General features: G+C 48.8%; 3 protein-coding genes across 3 annotated transcripts; all 3 read right to left on the reverse strand.

Annotated features, from left to right (window-relative positions):
* Positions 1–1,985: 1,985 nt before the first annotated feature.
* IBA57 (iron-sulfur cluster assembly factor IBA57) lies at positions 1,986–5,486 on the reverse strand. Its single transcript, XM_053466770.1, has 3 exons — positions 5,135–5,486; positions 3,881–4,221; positions 1,986–3,320 (listed from the first exon to the last, which is right to left on the reverse strand). Exons 1-3 carry the CDS (start codon positions 5,365–5,367, stop codon positions 2,932–2,934), a joined length of 963 nt encoding a protein of 320 aa, XP_053322745.1. The 5' UTR covers positions 5,368–5,486; the 3' UTR covers positions 1,986–2,931.
* Positions 5,487–7,398: 1,912 nt separating this feature from the next.
* Positions 7,399–11,547, reverse strand: LOC128496859 (acrosin-like). Its single transcript, XM_053466678.1, has 6 exons — positions 11,469–11,547; positions 11,024–11,222; positions 10,466–10,734; positions 9,703–9,848; positions 8,982–9,189; positions 7,399–7,523 (listed from the first exon to the last, which is right to left on the reverse strand). Exons 1-6 carry the CDS (start codon positions 11,545–11,547, stop codon positions 7,399–7,401), a joined length of 1,026 nt encoding a protein of 341 aa, XP_053322653.1.
* Positions 11,548–19,240: 7,693 nt separating this feature from the next.
* LOC128496860 (acrosin-like) lies at positions 19,241–23,334 on the reverse strand. The gene is made up of 6 exons (XM_053466679.1): positions 23,256–23,334; positions 22,798–22,996; positions 22,238–22,506; positions 21,523–21,668; positions 20,802–21,009; positions 19,241–19,365 (listed from the first exon to the last, which is right to left on the reverse strand). Exons 1-6 carry the CDS (start codon positions 23,332–23,334, stop codon positions 19,241–19,243), a joined length of 1,026 nt encoding a protein of 341 aa, XP_053322654.1.

Here is a 23,334-nt window from a genome sequence, read left to right on the forward strand (position 1 = left end):
AAGGGTTAATGTTTTCAGCGTTTCGAGGTCCATCGTTAATAAAGTTCTCAGGTGAGGTGATTAGCATTAGTGCAGCCATCTTTGTCTATTAACCCTGAAGTGTATAAGGCACCTGTAGGCAGACATTGTGCGGGAAAGTCCTCAGCAGTTGCTTTATACATATTCCAATTTTAAGCCGTTTTATTACTATGTATATTTTGCTTTACTCTGATTGGACGGTAACTTTTGACTTTGGGCCAACGTTGTATAATCCGCCTGGAAACCTGCATTACTCTGCGTCTGATCCCAAAAGGCCCAGCTCAGATGCATAAATAGCTATCAGTACGTCACAACAGTGATGTATCCAGACCTGGGGAGGGGGCAGTAGTCCCCTTGTGCAAAACTGGGCGCAGATCGCCATCTTGGATGAGGAGCCCCCCATTTCCTGCCTCCCAATGGGCCAGTTATAGATCTTTGATGCCCCCAACTGGCATATTTACAAAATGGAGGCTGCATTAGAAGGTGCTGTCCCTTTAAGACATAGAGCGCTGGGAAATGCTTATTTAACATGAAGCGTCCCCTCATTCCCCTCAACTAACACAAACCCTTTCTAAAACGTTCAAATCAAGTTTTTAGACTTGTTTTTTGTAAATCTGCGTTTTCTAATAGTCTGCTTACGCTTGGTAGCCCTTGCTACTACCTAGCCTGGCAGAGACCCTGCAGGAGGTGCTGTGGAAACCTCCAGATGCCCTGCAGTGTTTCGGTGGCCATTTATTGGGGGCACTTGGTACGCACAACTTGGAGTCTGGCAGTGTACGCCAGCCGCGGAAGTGCAGGATTTAGTGGGTCACTCAAACAGATCTTTAGCCGATGTCATAAAAATTATATTCCTTCCCTGTGTCTGTCATATCGTATAATATTAATGAATATTGCCATTTCTATCAAAATGCTCCCTCGGTGAAGAAAAAGGTGACAAGTGGGGAAAGCAGGTCCCAAATCTTCTTCTGAGGCTAAACCCTCCTAAGGGGACATCCAGCCTCTTCCTTCCCTCCCAGACTGAAGTGAAAGGAGGGCCGGATCTTCTATGGTACCGCTAAGCTCTTCAAGGGTGAATGGTGGCCAAAAGGCTCAACCACCAGACCCCCTACCACGCCAAAAAGGAAGAGTCTTCCGGGACCCGGCTCCGCTGTGCCATTTTCTGTATCACCAAATAAAAATAAATACGTGACCAAAATAAACTCTGCACGTGTCCCAGCCCATGGCTGGTGTTACAGTAAATAAAAAAGTCATACAGTCATAAAAAAAAGGGGTCGCTTCTAGCAGGGCACAGAATCTCAAAAAAAACGAAGTGGCAGCAGTTCCATTTTTATGAGCCATGGATCGGGATTTGCCCCACAAGTCAATTACCCCCCCCAAAAAACAACCAAAATGAAAACATTTTTAACAGATGATATATTTGGGATACAAACTCCAAAGAAACCTCCGCATATTAACTAAATAACTGCTTTTTAACAAAAATATATATATAACAGACCAAGCATCCAAAATATTGTTTAAGTACAGCTCTTCCCATGTGCGCATCATCATAATGCCAACAAAAATACACATATTGTGAATAATATATAAATAATAAAAATATGAATATAATAGCATAATAAAAAAAAGACAATACCAATAATGAAGTAATGAAAACCGGCTAATTCTTTAGCTTGGTAATCACTGAGCAAAAGGCACACGCGGCAACCAGGAAATAAAACAGCAACGCGGGATCCTGTGACTGCGAGCGAGTCCATGAGCATACCTGGGAACTCTCCGGCTGAGACCCCCGGGTCGTGGGAGCGGGGTCTTGGCACGCCCCCCATTTTTCCTTTAAATGGGGGTGTTTCCCGCTGCCGTCAGCGCCTACGTCAGTGTGCAATCCTGGCAGCGTCCCACAAGGGGTAGCCGGAGCCCAGAAGTTCCCAGGTGTGTCCATGAGTCCTATCAGAAATACCGACTGAATATCGTAAAGTTAGCAGAAGCTTTATTTTCATGTAATGTATATACAAGATGGTTCAAAAGTTTGGGGTCACTCAGCTGTTTTCATGGAGAACAAGGATATTTCTGGCTGTAACATAATTACAAAAGGGTTTTCTATCCATCAATTAGCCTTTTAAACATAAACTTGGATCAGTGAACACAACGTGCCGTTGGAACACAGGAGTGATAAAGGGACTCTGGACGCCTATGAAGAAATTCCATTAAAAATCCGCTGTTTACGGCTACAATAGTCATTTACAACATTAACCCCGTCTGTGCTGGATTTATGATCTATTTCATGTTATTTTAAGGGACAAAATGTGCTTTTCTTTCAAAAACAAGGAAGCGACCCTCAAACTTTTTAAGCATGGTGTATATAATATTTATGTTTGTGTAACCCCAAGGCTTGGCTATCAATTTTCTGTAGGTGATTTCACTGTGAAACGTTAATGCGAATGGTGTTGATGTATAATCCAATTATGGAGAAGGGATTATAAACCATACATAGGGTTGCACTATCGGTCATTATTGTTTTCCTGGCCACGTCTAATTTTCACAGGTTGCGTGACCGCCGCTAATAATACTGCCGCGCAGTATGTGCACGCGTGTATACTGACAGAAGAAAATCAATACATCCCTCACGCTGCTAGGAATAATAGATGTTTGTCGGTAACATGTAATTAGAAGCATCTAGGAAAGAACGGCCGACACGGCAACCCTAAGCCACGCGCACTCGAGGAGTTGGTTTATAGTGAGAAGCCTACAGGTTTTTAATACAGGTCTATAAATCCACCCAATAACGCTTCTCCTCACAAGAGGGTCTTCAAGTGGCTAAAACTCAGCCGATGCCCATCTAAGAAGACCCTGAAACCATTGGGAGGACGGAGTGGCGCAAATTGGAGGGGTTGCCAGAAAATTAATATGTGATCCTTTTTAACTATCACTGGTTTTCGGCCACCATTCAGGAGCAGACGCCGTCACGCTAACGGGTCCCTGACTGTCCACTTTTATGAGAAGTTCTTCGTTGATGTGCGCCAGTCTGAGTAAAGCCAATCCCAGGTCTTCGATTCCGGCTTTGTATTTGCCCGCGGCCTTCCCTGCCGCCGTCACAATCTCCGGCCCCTGGATCTCACGGGGTAAGGGAGAGGAAAGCCGGACAGGCGTCAGTCGTTTTCGGATGACCCCGGTGTGATGAGTCCTTGCTGTTAATTCCTGGCCAAGGTAACAGCCTTTGGAGAAGCTGATTCCGTTCATGTAAACCAGATTGGATTCCAGCGGCAGGGCCACCCCTGGCTGGATGTCGCTCGCACCTTCAGGGACACCTTGAAAAAAACAAACATGAAAATGAGGATCACTGGATCTAAACAGGATAAATGAGCCTCATCTGATATACCTCCGGGTCGCGGGACCGACGCTGCGGCACGACCTCACAACCCCGGCATTTAAAGTCACCGGGACCCCCTACCTGCAAGCTCTGGGTTGCTGAAGCCTGGATGCTCCCAGTTATGTATACGAGCCGCTCAGCTAACCATTGTTACTAAAGCTCTAACTAACTCTAGTTTCAGAAAAAAAGGGCGCAGATACCCCCGAAAAAGGAGTATAACGTGTTAAAAGAGGAACCCTTTACAAAAGCCTCATTCAGAATCATCAGCCCTCCATGGCTAACAAGACCACTCGTCCTCTACGGCGCAGGAAGAAGGTTTGATGAAGACGTAGCTGCAAAGGCATATTAGCAAAAAAGAGGAAAGTTACGCACAAAAAAGTTAAATGCCCGATTTTCTGTAGGAAGGGAAAGGAAACGGCCATTGATTTCTCTTCAATAAAGTGCAAGTCGTAGACATGGAGGACTCGTGTATTCACACACTGCTGTCAGTATACACACCGTGCTCATATCTGTGCCGGCAATAATCCTTATAACTTCCCATTTGAGCGTCGGGCACGATTTCTGCGACATCTTCGCCACTTTGGGCCACAAGCCTCCAGCCCATGACGGCCACCCTAGGATCAGGACCGCAGAGCAAAGCCGGGGCAGGCAGCTTCCTAGCCGGAGGATCTTGGCTCTTCTGGCTGGAGATCACGGCCCACACGGACAGCTCGGGACACGGCTGGATGTCTATCTTCTTCCTTAAGTTGTACACCTTCAGATGCGCCTGGATCGGCTCCACCGCAGACACGTCGCATTCCAGGAGGACGTCGTTCAGCTCAGCCTGTTCTGAGGGGAACCTGGAGCACAAAAACACATCGAACGCATCACGGCGATCCGCGCAGCCCCAAGACGTAAGAACGCGAGCCGACGTGGGTCATACCGAGTAATCTCTAATAATCTATAATACTCATTCAAAGCTGTCTAGTAAAAAGCATTTTATGCACACAAAAAGAATAAAAGGAGGTCGTACGATTTTGCTTTCTGCACGGGGATCAGAACAGACCCCCGCCGGAGCCGACTGGGGGGGGGGGGTTAAGATGTACCGGCCAAAAGCATCAGGGGGGGTAAGGAAAGGGTTAAATGCATATAGGCAGGATTCTGCAAAATGCATTTACAAAGGGGGACATCATGGAGTTTAAGGGGACAGCGCAGCTATCCTATGCATTAAAGAGCGTATGATGGCGGGTGTCCCTTTACGCGCATGTCGGCCGTTATCTCACAGGAACGTTGTGTGTCTGGTTATCTGGCCAGCGCAGAAACTCATGCGTCAGCCACATTCTCACGGACTGCAGGGGCTCCTCGTACACCGTTTAGCACCAGAACCTCCCGCAGAGGATGACATGCTTACAGACTAGTTTGCTGAGCACAATGGGAGTTGCGATCCGCAGCTGCTTCATTGCTAGAGGAAAAGGCAAAAGTATACGGGGGATTCTGCAGACCCCCCTCTTGTACTTGCAGGTGGGCCTCAGCTATCAGGTACATGTAAATGACAGCTGAAGTATCCATTTAACTGGATAAAATATCATTAGAAGCCACTGTATACCAAACATGAAGCGCTCGCGGGTGGGAGAGAGCCAACAGCTACGTGTAAAGCACGTTTCTTATTTAAATCCAAACTGCAAATAAAGTTTTTTTAAAACAAAACAGTTCTGATGCCATTGCTAAAGATGGCTGAAAGGGGCCGCCTGCCCTTGCATTGACATCCCTCACCTGTAGAGTATGACGTCGAAGAGGCTGCGTCCTTGCACGTTTAGCAGGTGCGAGTACACCGCGCCTTCTCTCAGCCGCTGCGCGTCGTTGGTTATGAGGCCTTGCAGGAAAGTGGCGGTGTTCGGGCCCCGGAGCCGCAGGAGGCTGCGCTGCTCAGCCAGCGGGCAGCACAGGCCGCTCAGACGGCGGCTCCAGGGCCTGAGCAGGAGGGACGAGTACCTTCGCAAGAACATGACTCCGTTACACGCGTCTGAGCCGCGGCCGTCCGGGTCACGTGGTGTGAGTACCGGCTCTGAGAGGGCGGCCCCTGGCGGAGGCAGCTGGTACTGCGTACAGGCGCTCCCTGATGGATCCCGTAACGCTGCTCTGTGCGGCTCCAACTCCTGTAACGCTCAGCCAGTAACCAAATGCCACGTTTTTTAGGGGCCTCTGCTTGAAGCAGGTTCACCCTGTAAATGTCTCCTGAATACCTGTCAGTACTAAAATTAACACTTATTTAAAAAAGGAGTGCCATAAAATCCCATTATTCTGGCTACTGCTGCCTTTCAGAGCACCGCAGACCCAAAAATAAATAAATAGTATATATAATATGATTGAAAACAAATTACCAAATACCCGTATCCTTTGCAGCTGCAGATTCAAATAAAACATTTCTAAAGACACCTGTGTAACGATTCTCTATACCCCCCAGTGTGGATCGTGAAACAGTTTAAAAGGCTAATAGATGGTTTGAAAACCCTTTTGCAATTATGTTACAGCCAGAAAAACAATTGAGTGACCCCAAAAAGGGGGAACAGCCCCCCTTTTAAACCCAGTTACGATTAAATGATAATGAAAAATATAATCCTCCTTTTTAAATGTTTTTTACGTGTACAAAGATCAAGAGGCCACTAAATCCAAATTCTTGCTAATATGCCTGTTTTATACACGACGTCTGGGTAGAGATTAAGGCTAAATGCTAACAATGAGTTCTGTTAACTCTGGCGATTGCGAGCTGTTGGGCTAATATGCAACGGCGAGACATTGTGATGTAATAAGGTGATACATTGTAGTACGTTGTTACATCGGGGTAATAGAACTGACACCTGTAATGGATTTGTGAATAATATCCTCTAGTTAAATGTATACATACAGGATGGATGTGGCCCCCAAAATGCATCTCTTGAGGGCCGATAAAACCGGTCTCAGCCCTGGGAAGAGGACGAGGAAGGATGTGATGGATAATACTTGAACGTTATTAAAGACATGCTAAGGAATCAAAGACTGAACAGCATAGAGTAGGGAAACCCTTGAATGTTTTTGGCAAAAGCCTTAGCGATGCGTAAGGATCTCAGGGGCTCAGCGGCGGAGTCGCCCGGATTTATTTTAGTGAAAGACCTGAACTCATTATTCTAAGCGCGTGCCGGCGGCGATCGATCGGCAACAGCGCCAATGTTTAAAGCCAACGAGCCGGTGGGCATTGATTGCTAAACCCATATAGAGACTTCAATGCCTTTACAGTAGGGGCACCTATATATAAATGGCGCGTCGCTGCTCACCGTCACCGGGTGGCAATCCGTGCAAAGTTGTTTATCCCTCTAAATACAAAATGTCACCTCTTCTCTCCAATGTACAAAAATCTTTGTTTAAATTTAACCGACCTCTGAACCCCCGCAGAGAAACCGGATCTTTCTCTTTCTTTCTAAGCTCTACCGGCCCGTTTGCTTCTCTCAAATTTATAAAACCCAATTTATGTTCGGAATTCTAGAACGGAACCGAGAAGGCGCTGAGACAATCGATTTGTCTTCTGATGTAAACCTCCCCATCTCACCTCTGCCATCAACCAATGAAGTACACCTGTGGGCCAAGCTGGTGCCGTGCCCTTTAACCCCTGATGGCGAACCTACGGATTTCCTCTTCCGTCAACCCCTGCGATGCTGCGTAGAGAAGGTAGGCTACATGGGGAAGGGACCCAGGAGATTAGGACAGGGCTTAACAAATTTGTTTTAAATCTAGGAGCCAGCTAAAAAAGTTAGTAGCCAGGATTTTTTTTACCCTGCACATTGTACTCGCACACCCCAGATATGCGCTCGCTCCAAGTAGCAGAAACATTTCTGCGGGCAGCTGACAAATACTTAGGCGCCAGGACAAAATTCTCAGTCGCCATGGCGACCTGGCGCCATGGTATTTGTCGAGCCCTGGATTATTAGACGAAGACGAACACGTGTTGCGTGTCTTCGTCTACGTGTTCGTTTTCATGTTCGCCCAAAAACGAATGCACAAGTCTACGAGTTACGGCCCCCGAAGCCATTTGTGTAATTAGTGGACTTTAAATGCCCGCGTTCAGCCTCTTTACTCTGCGTGTACTCAACACCTTCTACCCTCAGAAACGTGTGAATGCCCATAGAATCTGCAGCACCGGAAAAAGTCACTTATTCCCTGGATTTACCATTTCTGGTTTGTTTTTTGATACCATTTGCCCCCCCATGAATGACCAAACTGACCACAGAGGAATTGCCCTAACCCCTAACTTATCATTTATTTAAGAGCTGTTATAACAGCTTTTTTAACAACCAACTTAACAACTAACTTAGCAACTAACTTAGCAACTAACTTAGCAACTAACTTAGCAACTAACTTAGCAACTAACTTAACGTCTATCTTAATAGCTATTCCAATAGCTTTCTAAGAACAGTCTCTGTCTGTAACAGTCTGATTGCAGTCTCTTATCGAGCTGATTGTTCTTTAGCAGCCATGAGAATCTTCTGCAAAGCTTTTTTGGTCGGCCGCCCGTTAGATGTCATGGTTATGAACATCTGTTTCAGTTTGTCGATGGTGTTTTGTGGCGCGGCCGTCTTTGCAGGACGTGCGGGCTCCGTCTCACTCGCACGTTTCTCACGCTGCATTGGAATCGCACGCTGCGCCGGCCGCGTCCGCGGTCTCCGTTGCGCAGGCTGCGTGCCAGGTGTCCTCTGCGCAGGCATTGTCCATGTCGCCCGTTGCGCCGGCCGCGTCCGCGGTTTCCGTTGCGCAGGCTGCGTGCCAGGTGTTCTCTGCGCAGGCATTGTCCATGTCGCCCGTTGCGCCGGCCGCGTCCGCGGTCTCCGTTGCGCAGGCTGCGTGCCAGGTGTCCTCTGCGCAGGCATTGTCCATGTCGCCCGTTGCGCCGGCCGCGTCCGCGGTCTCCGTTGCGCAGGCTGCGTGCCAGGTGTCCTCTGCGCAGGCATTGTCCATGTCGCCCGTTGCGCCGGCCGCGTCCGCGGTTTCCGTTGCGCAGGCTGCGTGCCAGGTGTCCTCTGCGCAGGCATTGTCCATGTCGCCCGTTGCGCCGGCCGCGTCCGCGGTCTCCGTTGCGCAGGCTGCGTGCCAGGTGTCCTCTGCGCAAGCATTGTCCATGTCGCCCGTTGCGCCGGCCGCGTCCGCGGTTTCCGTTGCGCAGGCTGCGTGCCAGGTGTCCTCTGCGCAGGCATTGTCCATGTCGCCCGTTGCGCCGGCCGCGTCCGCGGTCTCCGTTGCGCAGGCTGCGTGCCAGGTGTCCTCTGCGCAGGCATTGTCCATGTCGCCCGTTGCGCCGGCCGCGTCCGCGGTTTCCGTTGCGCAGGCTGCGTGCCAGGTGTCCTCTGCGCAGGCATTGTCCATGTCGCCCGTTGCGCCGGCCGCGTCCGCGGTTTCCGTTGCGCAGGCTGCGTGCCAGGTGTCCAGGTGCCAGGTGTCCATGCCGCCTGTTGCGCAGGCTGTGTCTGCCGTGCCGGTCGCACGGTTGTTGTCTGAGGTGGAGGTCGCGTGGTCGCTGGCCGTGTTGGTTTTGGCCGCAGTGGAGGATATAGAGATGACAGCCGGAACGGTGGTCTTGTAGGTTTGCTTGTACCACTCAAGCTTGGGGTGACAGCGGCTTCATTCAGCGCAGGAGATGGGGTTCCCATTGTTTTGAGGATCCACTCGCGGTAGTATTGAGTGTTGGAATACACTCCTGGCTTTTTGGATTTCCCGCATCCCTCACCCCAGCTTGTCACTCCGATGACGTTATACGTGGAGCTGTCCGGGTCCCTGCACATAAATGGCCCTCCGCTGTCTCCCTACAGGAGTAAAGTATAGAGGAAGGTTAATTCTCCTTGGTTTGTAACAAACTGCAGCCTCAGCTGCGCATCCCCAGTAAAAGCTCTGCGGTTTATTCACTAAAGAGCGAGTTGCCCGAGGTGTGGATATAATGACCGTTCTGTGACACGGTGGCCTGAATCCCAGAAAAATCCCCAGAAGATGACATGGTGGCCCAGATTGTCTCTTTTTATCCATTTTTTTCTATTATATCCGAAAAATCCACAAATATTTGTATCCAGTCGGTGTAAGCGCGCTCCGACATCCCGGGGTATGGTCATAAACCTCCTGGGATCTCTTTGTCGGAGCCATGTGACTGGTTTAACCCGTCTTCGTAACAAGGCATATAGCCTTCCTCGTCTTGGTGCCACAAACAGTTTCTACTATTGTCTTAGCGGCGCATGTTCACGGGGAGAAGATGTGCGCAAAATACCATCTCCAACAGACAGAATTGGTTTTAGAAACCGCACTTAAATAGAGATTTGTTTTCTTACCTGGCAGCTATCGATGCCTCCCTCCTCGTAGCCGGCACAGAGATTGTAGTCGTGGACTTCTCCGTTATACCACGCCGAGCCGTTGCACCTCTCCAGAGGAATCTGGTTTACTTTGGCCTCTTGGAGGATGTCGGCCGTTTGGACGGCTGTCGAGACATCAAAGATGAAATGAATTAATATCACCGGACGCACAGACGCCAGCGATGGATAGGAGAAGATACTTAAATAAACTATTCATGGAGTCCATGTAAGAGTGGTGTGTGTGCGGCTGAGTGTGGCGAGTGTGACTGGGAGCAGTTAGTGGGGTGAGTTTTGGTGAGGTCGGTGTGTTTGGGTTTACATCCGTTTGGTTAGACGCGCAACGACCCCCTTACGAAAAACATATTCCCCGTTTATAACCCGAGAGGAGGATTCTCCCCTGTGAAAGACACAGAATTTCGGGACGTGGGAGAGAAGCAGTGACACAGTTTGGTCTCTGAGTCCTTTGCGGATACTGAAATATCAGACCATCTAGGGGTATGTAAAAGTTATTGCCCCTAATGTCAAACCCAATCATAGATTTATCAGGGGCAGACTTGGTTTTGTCCCAAATAAAGCTGAGTAATGCCGGTCCTTGCCGTCAGATTGAAGTAGTCGGCAGAGAAGGTTCCAAAGTCCCATTGCGGACATCCCGGAACACACCAGGAAAATGTCTGTGATGCATATCAGTCTGTAAGGGGTTAAACTACCATTCCCGGGGTGTCCGGGGGTCTAAGTTACTCACTTTTATCTTTAGTGACGCCCCAGCCGCTGATGAAGCAGTGATCCATGGCGTGAATGTCCGTGGTGGCGCTCGGCAGGCAGGCCGGCTGCACGAAGTCGGTGAATCTCACGGCCTGGTTGAGTTTGATCAGCGCCACGTCGTTCCGCTCAGTCCGGGGATTGTAATGCTCGTGCTGAACGTACGAGTCGATGGATCTGATCTGGACGTCACTTCGCGATGGATCCGACAGTTGGAATCCTCCGAGTATAATTTGCCATTTGGAAACGACCCTGGATAATGAGAGACAGACGTTAGCGGACATGCGGCTTAGCGGGAATCCATCCATTATCAATCTTATCAGAAACACGTTGAGCTCTATTTATAAAGAGGAATTCTGGGGCAAAGATGTGAAATCGATTCACAAACAGGAGATGTAACATTAACCAGGCAGAGGTTTACAATGTAACGCGTGATGGCTTTGTCAGGTTATAATAGTGAGGGTAAAGCGAATGGTAACATTTCTGCCCCTCCCAATCCCATAATGCACAGCCAGCATTCTCACCCCCCCCCCATCCTTACCTCTTCATGGTCTTGAAGCAGTGAGCCGCTGTTAGGACCCACTGCTCATCGATTAAAGTGCCTCCGCAGGAGTGGCGATGTCCGGCCCCGGAAGGCACTTGGATGCTGACCAGCCATGGCCAAGCACCAGGCTGCGCATTAACTCCTCCAACAATCCGCGAGCTGCCATATTCTGACATAAGCGGGCGTCTGCCGCAGCCTGAAAGAGAGGGGCAAAAGGGGCAAAAATCAACAAACCGCGTGGCACAGAGACTGTTATGTAAGACAGCGACAATGTGTTTAATATATATAAAGACAGAAGAAAAACGGTTAAAACCAGTATGGGGCGCGGGGGGTTACAGGGCGATTCTCCCGTCAGGTACCTGTCTGCACTACACACAATAAAAGGATGGTTTAGTGGCAGCGATGTAGCAGGGCGGTGGATGGGAGTGATGGGTGTACTTACTGTTTGTGTCAGATGGATGCAGGGCGGTGAGGATCAGAATCATCAGAAGTTGGATGAGATTTATCTGTTTTGAAGCCATCGTTGCTCCTTCACTTCTACACTGAACTACTGCTGGAATGTCAGGGCCCTTTACAGCCTCCATGACATCATCACCTATTGTGATGTCACCTGTGTATTGTGACATCACAAAGGCAGCAGCTGTTAGGAGCAAGAGGCTGTACACTACTGGAATACTAATACTACTACTACTAATAATAATAATAATAATATATATAATAGGTATTTAGTGTCATATTAAAGAATATACAGCCTGTGCGGGCCTATATCTGCTTTATTAACCTTTTAAGGGTGAAAGCTATTTTTTTCTTTTTTACCCATTAGGGTTGAATGGTTTTGAGCCGTTTGCGATGTGTTTTTCAGCCGGATCTTCCCCGTCTCCCATTTATTTTCCCCACAAATGTTATATTAGGTTTTTCAGGACATGCAGGGCTTCTGAAAGCGTCCATATAAAGATCATTTAGTAACAACCAATAAAATGAGAATCCTAAAATAAACACTATTACATCACACATGGAGGGATTAGTGAGGTCATCCAGTGACTCGGATGATAATGAAAATGTTATCTATTTGCGTGAAATAAACTCAAATACTGAATTAAATTCAAGACCGGATCCTGTCATTCAAATTAAAAAGGGTTAAAACCAGTATGGGGCTCGGGGGGTTACAGGGCGATTCTCCCGTCAGGCACCTGTCTGCACTACACACAATAAAAGGATGATTTAGTGGCAGTGGTGTAGCAGGGCGGTGATGGATGGGAGTGATGGGTGTACTTACTGTTTGTGTCAGATGGATGCAGGGCGGTGAGGATCAGAATCATCAGAAGTTGGATGAGATTTATCTGTTTTGAAGCCATCGTTGCTCCTTCACTTCTACACTGAACTACTGCTGGAATGTCAGGGCCCTGTATAGCCTCCGTGACATCATCACCTACTGTGCATTGTGACATCACAAAGGCAGCAGGTGCAAGGAGCAGGAGGCTGTACACTACTGGAATACCTACAAAACTCAATTATTTATGGATACTTTCTGTAGGTATTCCAGTAATATACAGTTTCTGACTTTCATGCGCCTATTGCCTTTGTCCCATTTATTTACCCCACAGAAATGATGTCTTACGGTTTTTAAGTCATGCGGGGCTTTTGGAGCCATCCATGTAGTCATGTACACCAGGTCTTATCAATGCCACCTTCATGGACTTTGTCCAGGCAGAAGGACCAAGATTGCCCTGCATTATTGTTACTTACAAAAGTATCTGGATGTAGGAAGTCATATTTGTTACATTGTTATATTGCGTGATAAGTGTTACTGTATGTTGTAGCTTTTGGGGGGAGGGGCAGTTGGAGTCCAGTATGTCTCTTGCCCTCCAAGTTGTGTAAATTGGAACCAAGCCGGCTGAATGGCCCCCTTACATTTTCGGGGTGATTCTTGTGTATCTGGAGGGACTTCAGCATCCGGACATCTTATGCCGTGACAGTCTATCGATCGCGGCTCACAAGGTGAAGCTGCGGCAGGAGAAGCCAAGAGGCGACGGCCCCGGTGGTTTTGTTACGATGTTTCCCACGATGCCGAGATGGAAGATAAGAAACACTCAGCCCCTCTTTTCTGCCCATTTTTCCTATGTAATTAGCTTCTGATCATAGTCTAGTCATATCCCACGCATGCTTACATTCCCTTGCTGTATTGATCTACCACCTCTCAGTAAGGTAGAGGAAGAAGACCCCCGGCTCCAGCTCCACAGGTGATGTTAACGATCTCTGGAAGACCCCAGCACTGCAGGTATGTATATGTGTGTGTGTGTACGGGCGGTGTATGTATATGTGTGTGTACGGGCGGTGTATGTATATGTGTGTGTGTACGGGCGGTGTATGTATATGTGTGTGTGTACGGGCGGTGTACCTCCTTCAGTAGGTACAGGGGCTTTATGGCTTTTTTGCGGACAGTGGCGTCGGCAGGGGGGGGCAGAGGGGGCCATGGCCCCCCCTACATCATGCTGTGCCCCCCGGTGTGCCCCCCCAATTGAAACGCCGTCTTTTTTTATTTTTTAACAGACCCGGAGGAGAGAGAGAGGCGGCGAGCGGTCGCTGAGGAATAAGTTCTCAGCAACCGTTCGGCACCTCTCCCTCTTCTCTGCGACCGCGAGGCCTCTGCCTTAGTCGCAGTGCCGGCATTTCAAGCCGAGCGCTGGTATATGTCGTCATATCCGGCGCCCAGCAGTGAAGCCGCGCACACTGCGGCAGAACCAGGGATGCAGAGACCTCGCGATCTCACTGCTGGACTGCTACAAGCCCAGGGTAAGTGAACTTCAAAGGAGGAGGGGGGGTTAGAAAGATAGGAGGGGGTTAAAGAGTGAGAAGAGGTAGATAGGAAGTGAGAAGAGGTAGATAGGGATATATTGGGAGGGAGAGGGGGTAGATAGGATAGATTGGGGGGGGGGGTAGATAGGATAGATTGAGAGGGAGATGGGGTAGATAGGATAGATTGGGAGGGAGATGGGGTAGATGGGATAGATTGGGAGGGAGAGGGGGTAGATAGGGAGGGAGAGGGGGTAGATAGGGAGGGAGAGGGGGGTAGATAGGGAGGGAGAGGGGGTAGATGGGATAGATTTTTCTCTCACCATCTCTCCCCCTTTTTTTCCTTAAATTACATCTTATTCAAGTTTATAGTGTATGATTATATTTAATATAAGAAAAATTGTTATTGTAAACATAAGTAGTTCAAACTACACACACACACACACTTACCCTTTTACTCAATAGTCTCTAGGGTAGGGTGACCACATTTTATTTCTATGAAGCGGTTGAGATCATACACACAGGTGTATATATATATATACTGATTCACATGCACACCATCACATTCACATAAAATACAATATATATCACATACACACTGATTCCTATATACTTTTATATTATATTCCTACCACTATGTGCAGCAAGATGAGCCCATGCAGGGTAGATAGGGAGGGGGAGGGGGTAGATAGGATAGATTGGGAGGGGGAGGGGGTAGATAGGATAGATTAGGAGGGAGATGGGGTAGATAGGATAGATTAGGAGGGAGAGAGGGTAGATAGGATAGATTGGGAGGGAGAGGGGGGTAGATAGGATAGATTAGGAGGGAGATGGGGTAGATAGGATAGATTAGGAGGGGGAGGGGGTAGATAGGATAGATTGGGAGGGAGAGGGGGGTAGATAGGATAGATTAGGAGGGAGATGGGGTAGATAGGATAGATTAGGAGGGAGAGGGGGTAGATGGGATAGATTGGGAGGGAGAGGGGGTAGATGGGATAGATTGGGAGGGAGAGGGCGTAGATGGGATTGATTGGGAGGGAGAGGGGGTAGATAGGATAGATTAGGAGGGAGAGGTGTTTATGGGACAAACATGGCGTACGTTCAGCTGTTTGGGGACAAAGTTGACACAATGTGTAATTTGGGTGCTGGTCAGGTTCTATGTGGGCAGTGAGGACGCCAGGGTTGGCTTTGGGGTGTGTGACCAGTGATCTATGCCTGTAATTTAGGGGTTTTTATCTATACCTTTAATGCAGAGTTTATATGTAATTTCCAATTGATATATACCTGCAAAGCTGGGTTTTGTGTCATTCTGTTCATCTGTATCGGCTATATTTCCATTAGGGCTGAAACAACTAATCGATAAAATCGATAATAATCGATAATGAAAATCGTTGGCAACGAATTTCATCATCGATTAATCGGATCGATTTTTATCGATTATAAAAAGAGGTTTTTTTCAGAGCAAATGCTCTGAAAAACTCCTCTCCTTATATAATCTGACCTCAAACAGAGATCGGATTATAACACCGGAATCCAGATCCCCCGCTACTGTCGGCCGGTCTCTCACTTCCGTTTTATCTCATTCAGTTGCATGTGCTGTTTCCATGTGTTGTTTATTTGATCTATACCTGAACTACAGGGTGTAAGAAAAATTCCTGGTATGGTTTAGTGAATGAGGGGATAAAGGGACTCTGGGGATGATTTCAGGGGAGAGGACCACTCAATGTCATGGTGCAGGACTGACTCTCATGGTCTTCCCCTCATCTGCAGTCAGTGTGGCAGCGGATGGAGTGATTGCATGCAAGGAAGCGTTGAGTGGGGCCCAAGGAAATGCTTTGGTAGGGTCCAATTTTTTCACTATAAAATATATTGGCAGCAGGGTCTAATATTTATATATATATTGGCAGCAGGGGCAAATATTTATATATGTTTTGGCAGCAGGGGCTAATATTTATTTATATATTGGCAACAGGGTCTAATATTTATTTATATATTGACAGCAGTGTTTAATATTTATATATATTGGCAGCAGCGTCTAATATTAATATATATAGGAAGCAGGGGCTAATATATATTGGCAGCAGGAGCTAATATTAATATTTATTGGCAGCAGGGTCTAGTATTTATATTCATATTGGCAGCAGGGGCTAGTATTTATATATATATCGGCAGCAGGGGCTAATATTAATATATATTGGCTGCAGGGGCTAATTTTATATATATTGGCAGTAGGGGCTAATATTAATATATACTGGTAGCAGGGTCAAATATTAATATATATCGGCAGCAGGGGTTAATATTAATATATATCAGAAGCAGGGTGTAATAAGTGCATATTATGTAGTTAAAAATGCACGTCTAACGTGTATATATATATATATATATATATATATATATAGTGTATATGTACCGTTTTATAATTGGCCCCCCTACTTTGGTTCCTGGCCCCCCATGTGCCCCCCTAAATATGAAAGATGGAGACGCCACTGCTTGCGGATGATTTTGACCGCTACCATAGAGTCTCTTCTAGGTACAGAAGCCAATATGACTTTTCCAAACGCCCCTTCACCCAGCACTGAATGGAAGAAAGAGAGTAGCAGTACTGAGGAAGAAAGAGGGAGAGTGAGGAAGAGGACCAAGCGTACTTCTAATGAGAGGGAGGAGAGCAGTCTGTGTCTCAGGGCAAGGAAGACAAAAAGACGCCCAAGAACCAACACATTCTCTCTCCCGCTCCTCCTCTCCCCCGGGCACCGCAGACCTAAGCTGACAGAGGGAGCCTCTTATTAAAGTCGACGGACGGAGTGCGAATCTATAAGTTTTATTACCAATTCGGATAAAATGAGGAAACACAAGGGTTAAGACTCCGTGGGCTCCTGGCCATTAAAGGGACATCCAGAACCTAAATTATTCCAACCCCCCAACTGGCCCAAAATGTCAAATAAACTGCATCAGCCCTGCGTTCTCCAAACCCGGGGCTCATCGGGGGACGGCAGATACGGGTTCTCTGCTCCTATTAATGGAGGAATTCGGAAAATCGGTGAATATCTCGGCAGATATCCGGTCGCAAAACAGAAAGAAAAACCAACATTATGGTTTAGATGCTGCCAGGTAGAGAGAGACATCGAGAAACAACTTCATTTTCTTTTGATAAAAGTATCGAAACTTTGAACGCTAGAAAATCTCAATAATCATTTTAAATCAGGGCTGGAAAAAGTTCTATTTTTCTCAATTTTGCATCCAGTTTTGAAAGCAAAGAGAATTCCGCAGAGATGGCCGATTCTCCGTGGCCGGAGCGCAGGGAAGTGCATAACATGATCCGTCTCCAGGCTGAGGAGACATCATAGAGACGGGGCGGCCAAAAGAAATTCCCAGTCTGCAGGAGACGGTAACCGGAACGTTACTTACAGAAGTATCCAGATCTAGGAAGTCATTTTTGTTACGTTGTTATATTGCGTGATAAGCGTTACTTCTGGTGCTGGGGTCCAAACCCACCGGGTCCTTTTCTGTTGTTGATGTGGAACCCTGTGACCCCTATTATTATAGCACTGAGTGTAAAGTGTATTAACCATTTGTGTACACAGTACATGCCTCACCTCGCCTGCCATATGTAGCAGGATAACGAGCACTAAGCCGTGTAGAAGCAATGGGAGCCTGGCCGCCAGGCTAGTAGCGTACCTAAAGGAGGGAGGTCCGCCCCGGGCGTCACTTATCAGGGGGGGCCGCAACGACCGCCTAACGTGGGCCTGGAACTCACTGCTGTGGCCCCCGCGCAGGGGCAGCAGGAACCTGTGCAGGGAAAGAGTTTCCCCAAACAGTGAATTAGGCTGCCGTCAGGCTGCATAGACGTCTGCGTGGCTCCAGTGATGATCAGCCGGCCCCCGACCAGTGAAATCTGCAAGAGAGGTAAAGGGGGTGCAGGAAAGTGAATGAATGTAAGTGTTTAGGGGCAGAAATGGGACAGGCAGGTTGCTTCACAGGCAGCGGTGGCACGGGGAGGCTGTTCTAGGGGCAGCTATGGCACAGCCAGGCTGTTTTAGGGGCAACGGTGGCACAGACAGGCTGGTTAAAGGGGCAGCGGTGGCACGGTGGGGTTGTTTTATGGGCAGCTGTGGCACGGGGAGGCTGTTTTAGGGGCAGAGGCGTACCACTGCGTTACTGTCAATGTCTGGCTCGGTATATTGTAATGGGAGTTATGCTGTACCATATCTTTTCAGTTAATGTTATTTATTTTCTATATATTTATATATTTATATTTATATATTTTCTATCCCATGCATGTTTAATACACTCACTGTATTACTCTCTACCACTTCTGCTGGGAGGCAGCCCCACCTATATTCCACGCTCTCTCTTGCATCAACTCTTCTGTGATAGATCGGAGGTTTTGGAAGCTGGGACCAGGAGCTGAACCCAGAATTTCCAAACTTTTTGCAGCTTGGGAAACCCTTGAATGTTTTTGGCAAAAGCCTTAGCGATGCGTAAGGATCTCAGGGGCTCAGCGACGAGGTCGCCCGGATTTATTTTAGTGAAAGACCTGAACTCATTATTCTAAGCGCGTGCCGGCGGCGATCGATCGGCAACAGCGCCAATGTTTAAAGCCAACGAGCCGGTGGGCATTGATTGCTAAACCCATATAGAGACTTCAATGCCTTTACAGTAGGGGCACCTATATATAAATGGCGCGTCGCTGCTCACCGTCACCGGGTGGCGATCCGTGCAAAGTTGTTTATCCCTCTAAATACAAAATGTCACCTCTTCGCTCCAATGTACAAAAATCTTTGTTTAAATTTAACCGACCTCTGAACCCCCGCAGAGAAACCGGATCTCTCTCTTTCTTTCTAAGCTCTGCCGGCCCGTTTGCTTCTCTCAAATTTATAAAACCCAATTTATGTTCGGAATTCTAGAACGGAACCGAGAAGGCGCTGAGACAATCGATTTGTCTTCTGATGTAAACCTCCCCATCTCACCTCTGCCATCAGCCAATGAAGTACACCTGTCGGCCAAGCTGGTGCCGTGCCCTTTAACCCCTGATGGCGAAGCTACGGATTTCCTCTTCCGTCAACCCCTGCGATGCTGCGTAGAGAAGGTAGGCTACATGGGGAAGGGACCAGGGAGATTAGGACAGGGCTTAACAAATTTGTTTTAAATCTAGGAGCCAGCTAAAAAAGTTAGTAGCCAGGATTTTTTTTGCCCTGCACATTGTACTCGCACACCCCAGATATGCGCTCGCTCCAAGTAGCAGAAACATTTCTGCGGGCAGCTGACAAATACTTAGGCGCCAGGACAAAATTATCAGTTGCCATGGCGACCTGGCGCCATGGTATTTGTCGAGCCCTGGATTATTAGACGAAGACGAACACGTGTTGCGTGTCTTCGTCTACGTGTTCGTTTTCATGTTCGCCCAAAAACGAATGCACAAGTCTACGAGTTACGGCCCCCGAAGCCATTTGTGTAATTAGCGGACTTTAAATGCCCGCGTTCAGCCTCTTTACTCTGCGTGTACTCAACACCTTCTACCCTCAGAAACGTGTGAATGCCCATAGAATCTGCATCACCGGAAAAAGTCACTTATTCCCTGGATTTACCATTTCTGGTTTGTTTTTTGATACCATTTGCCCCCCCCCATGAATGACCAAACTGACCACAGAGGAATTGCCCTAACCCCTAACTTATCATTTATTTAAGAGCTGTTATAACAGCTTTTGTAACAACCAACTTAACAACTAACTTAGCAACTAACTTAGCAACTAACTTAACAACTAACTTAACGTCTATCTTAATAGCTATTCCAATAGCTTTCTAAGAACAGTCTCTGTCTGTAACAGTCTGATTGCAGTCTCTTATCGAGCTGATTGTTCTTTAGCAGCCATGAGAATCTTCTGCAAAGCGTTTTTGGTCGGCCGCCCGTTAGATGTCATGGTTATGAACATCTGTTTCAGTTTGTCGATGGTGTTTTGTGGCTCGGCCGTCTTTGCAGGACGTGCGGGCTCCGTCTCACTCGCACGTTTCTCACGCTGCATTGGAATCGCACGCTGCGCCGGCCGCGTCCGCGGTTTCCGTTGCGCAGGCTGCGTGCCAGGTGTCCTCTGCGCAGGCATTGTCCATGTCGCCCATTGCGCCGGCCGCGTCCGCGGTTTCCGTTGCGCAGGCTGCGTGCCAGGTGTCCTCTGCGCAGGCATTGTCCATGTCGCCCGTTGCGCCGGCCGCGTCCGCGGTTTCCGTTGCGCAGGCTGCGTGCCAGGTGTCCTCTGCGCAGGCATTGTCCATGTCGCCCGTTGCGCCGGCCGCGTCCGCGGTTTCCGTTGCGCAGGCTGCGTGCCAGGTGTCCTCTGCGCAGGCATTGTCCATTTCGCCCGTTGCGCCGGCCGCGTCCGCGGTTTCCGTTGCGCAGGCTGCGTGCCAGGTGTCCTCTGCGCAGGCATTGTCCATGTCGCCCGTTGCGCCGGCCGCGTCCGCGGTCTCCGTTGCGCAGGCTGCGTGCCAGGTGTCCTCTGCGCAGGCATTGTCCATGTCGCCCGTTGCGCCGGCCGCGTCCGCGGTCTCCGTTGCGCAGGCTGCGTGCCAGGTGTCCTCTGCGCAGGCATTGTCCATGTCGCCCGTTGCGCCGGCCGCGTCCGCGGTTTCCGTTGCGCAGGCTGCGTGCCAGGTGTCCTCTGCGCAGGCATTGTCCATGTCGCCCGTTGCGCCGGCCGCGTCCGCGGTTTCCGTTGCGCAGGCTGCGTGCCAGGTGTTCTCTGCGCAGGCATTGTCCATGTCGCCCGTTGCGCCGGCCGCGTCCGCGGTTTCCGTTGCGCAGGCTGCGTGCCAGGTGTCCAGGTGCCAGGTGTCCATGCCGCCTGTTGCGCAGGCTGTGTCTGCCGTGCCGGTCGCACGGTTGTTGTCTGAGGTGGAGGTCGCGTGGTCGCTGGCCGTGTTGGTTTTGGCCGCAGTGGAGGATATAGAGATGACAGCCGGAACGGTGGTCTTGTAGGTTTGCTTGTACCACTCAAGCTTGGGGTGACAGCGGCTTCATTCAGCGCAGGAGATGGGGTTCCCATTGTCTTCAGGATCCACTCGCGGTAGTATTGAGTGTTGGAATACACTCCTGGCTTTTTGGATTTCCCGCATCCCTCACCCCAGCTTGTCACTCCGATGACGTTATACGTGGAGCTGTCCGGGTCCCTGCACATAAATGGCCCTCCGCTGTCTCCCTACAGGAGTAAAGTATAGAGGAAGGTTAATTCTCCTTGGTTTGTAACAAACTGCAGCCTCAGCTGCGCATCCCCAGTAAAAGCTCTGCGGTTTATTCACTAAAGAGCGAGTTGCCCGATGTATGGATATAATGACCGTTCTGTGACACTGTGGCCTGAATCCCAGAAAAATCCCCAGAAGATGACATGGTGGCCCAGATTGTCTCTTTTTATCCATTTTTTTCTATTATATCCGAAAAATCCACAAATATTTGTATCCAGTCGGTGTAAGCGCGCTCCGACATCCCGGGGTATGGTCATAAACCTCCTGGGATCTCTTTGTCGGAGCCATGTGACTGGTTTAACCCGTCTTCGTAACAAGGCATATAGCCTTCCTCGTCTTGGTGCCACAAACAGTTTCTACTATTGTCTTAGCGGCGCATGTTCACGGGGAGAAGATGTGCGCAAAATACCATCTCCAACAGACAGAATTGGTTTTAGAAACCGCACTTAAATAGAGATTTGTTTTCTTACCTGGCAGCTATCGATGCCTCCCTCCTCGTAGCCGGCACAGAGATTGTAGTCGTGGACTTCTCCGTTATACCACGCGGAGCCGTTGCACCTCTCCAGAGGAATCTGGTTAACTTTGGCCTCTTGGAGGATGTCGGCCGTTTGGATGGCTGTCGAGACATCAAAGATGAAATTAATTAATATCACCGGACGCACAGACGCCAGCGATGGATAGGAGAAGAGACTTAAATAAACTAATCATGGAGTCCATGTAAGAGTGGTGTGTGTGCGGCTGAGTGTGGTGAGCGTGATTGGGAGCAGTTAGTGGGGTGAGTTTTGGTGAGGTCGGTGTGTTTGGGTTTACATCCGTTTGGTTAGACGCGCAATGACCCCCTTCCGAAAAAACTATTCCCGTTTATAACCCGAGAGGAGGATTCTCCCCTGTGAAAGACACAGAATTTCGGGACGTGGGAGAGAAGCAGTGACACAGTTTGGTGTAAAAGTTATTGCCCCTAATGTCAAACCCAATCACAGATTTATCAGGGGCAGACTTGGTTTTGGCCCAAATAAAGCTGAGTAATGCCGGTCCTTGCCGTCAGATTGAAGTAGTCGGCACAGAAGGTTCCAAAGTCCCATTGCGGACATCCCGGAACACACCAGGAAAATGTCTGTGATGCATATCAGTCTGTAAGGGGTTAAACTACCATTCCCGGGGTGTCCGGGGGTCTAAGTTACTCACTTTTATCTTTGGTGACGCCCCAGCCGCTGATGAAGCAGTGATCCATGGCGTGAATGTCCGTGGTGGCGCTCGGCAGGCAGGCCGGCTGCACGAAGTCGGTGAATCTCACGGGCTGGTTGAGTTTGATCAGCGCCACGTCGTTCCGCTCAGTCCGGGGATTGTAATGCTCGTGCTGAACGTACGAGTCGATGGATCTGATCTGGACGTCACTTCGCGATGGATCCGACAGTTGGAATCCTCCGAGTATAATTTGCCATTTGGAAACGACCCTGGATAATGAGAGACAGACGTTAGCGGACATGCGGCTTAGCGGGAATCCATCCATTATCAATCTTATCAGAAACACGTTGAGCTCTATTTATAAAGAGGAATCCCGGGGCAAAGATGTGAAATCGATTCACAAACAGGAGATGTAACATTAACCAGGCAGAGGATTACAATGTAACGCGTGATGGCTTTGTCAGGTTATAATAGTGAGGGTAAAGCGAATGGTAACATTTCTACCCCTCACAATCCCATTATGCACAGCCAGCATTCTTACCCCCCTCCCCCATCCTTACCTCTTCATGGTCTTGAAGCAGTGAGCCGCTGTTAGGACCCACTGCTCATCGATTAAAGTCCCTCCGCAGGAGTGGCGATGTCCGGCCCCGGAAGGCACTTGGATGCTGACCAGCCATGGCCAAGCACCAGGCTGCGCATCAACTCCTCCAACGATCCTTGAACTGCCATATTCTGACATAAGCGGGCGTCTGCCGCAGCCTGAAAGAGAGGGGCAAGAGGGGCAAAAGGGGCAAAAATCAACAAACCGCGTCGGGCAGGAGACTGTTATGTAAGACAGCAACAATGTGTTTAATATATATAAAGACAGAAGAAAAACGGTTAAAACCAGTATGGGGCTCGGGGGGTTACAGGGTGATTCTCCCGTCAGGCACCTGTCTGCACTACACACAATAATAGGATGGTTTAGTGGCAGCGATGTAGCAGGGCGGTGGTGGATGGGAGTGATGGGTGTACTTACTGTTTGTGTCAGATGGATGCAGGGCGGTGAGGATCAGAATCATCAGAAGTTGGATGAGATTTATCTGTTTTGAAGCCAT

Source organism: Spea bombifrons, chromosome 5 (genome assembly GCF_027358695.1).
Source record: "Spea bombifrons isolate aSpeBom1 chromosome 5, aSpeBom1.2.pri, whole genome shotgun sequence".
NCBI classification, from domain to species: Eukaryota; Metazoa; Chordata; class Amphibia; order Anura; family Pelobatidae; genus Spea; species Spea bombifrons.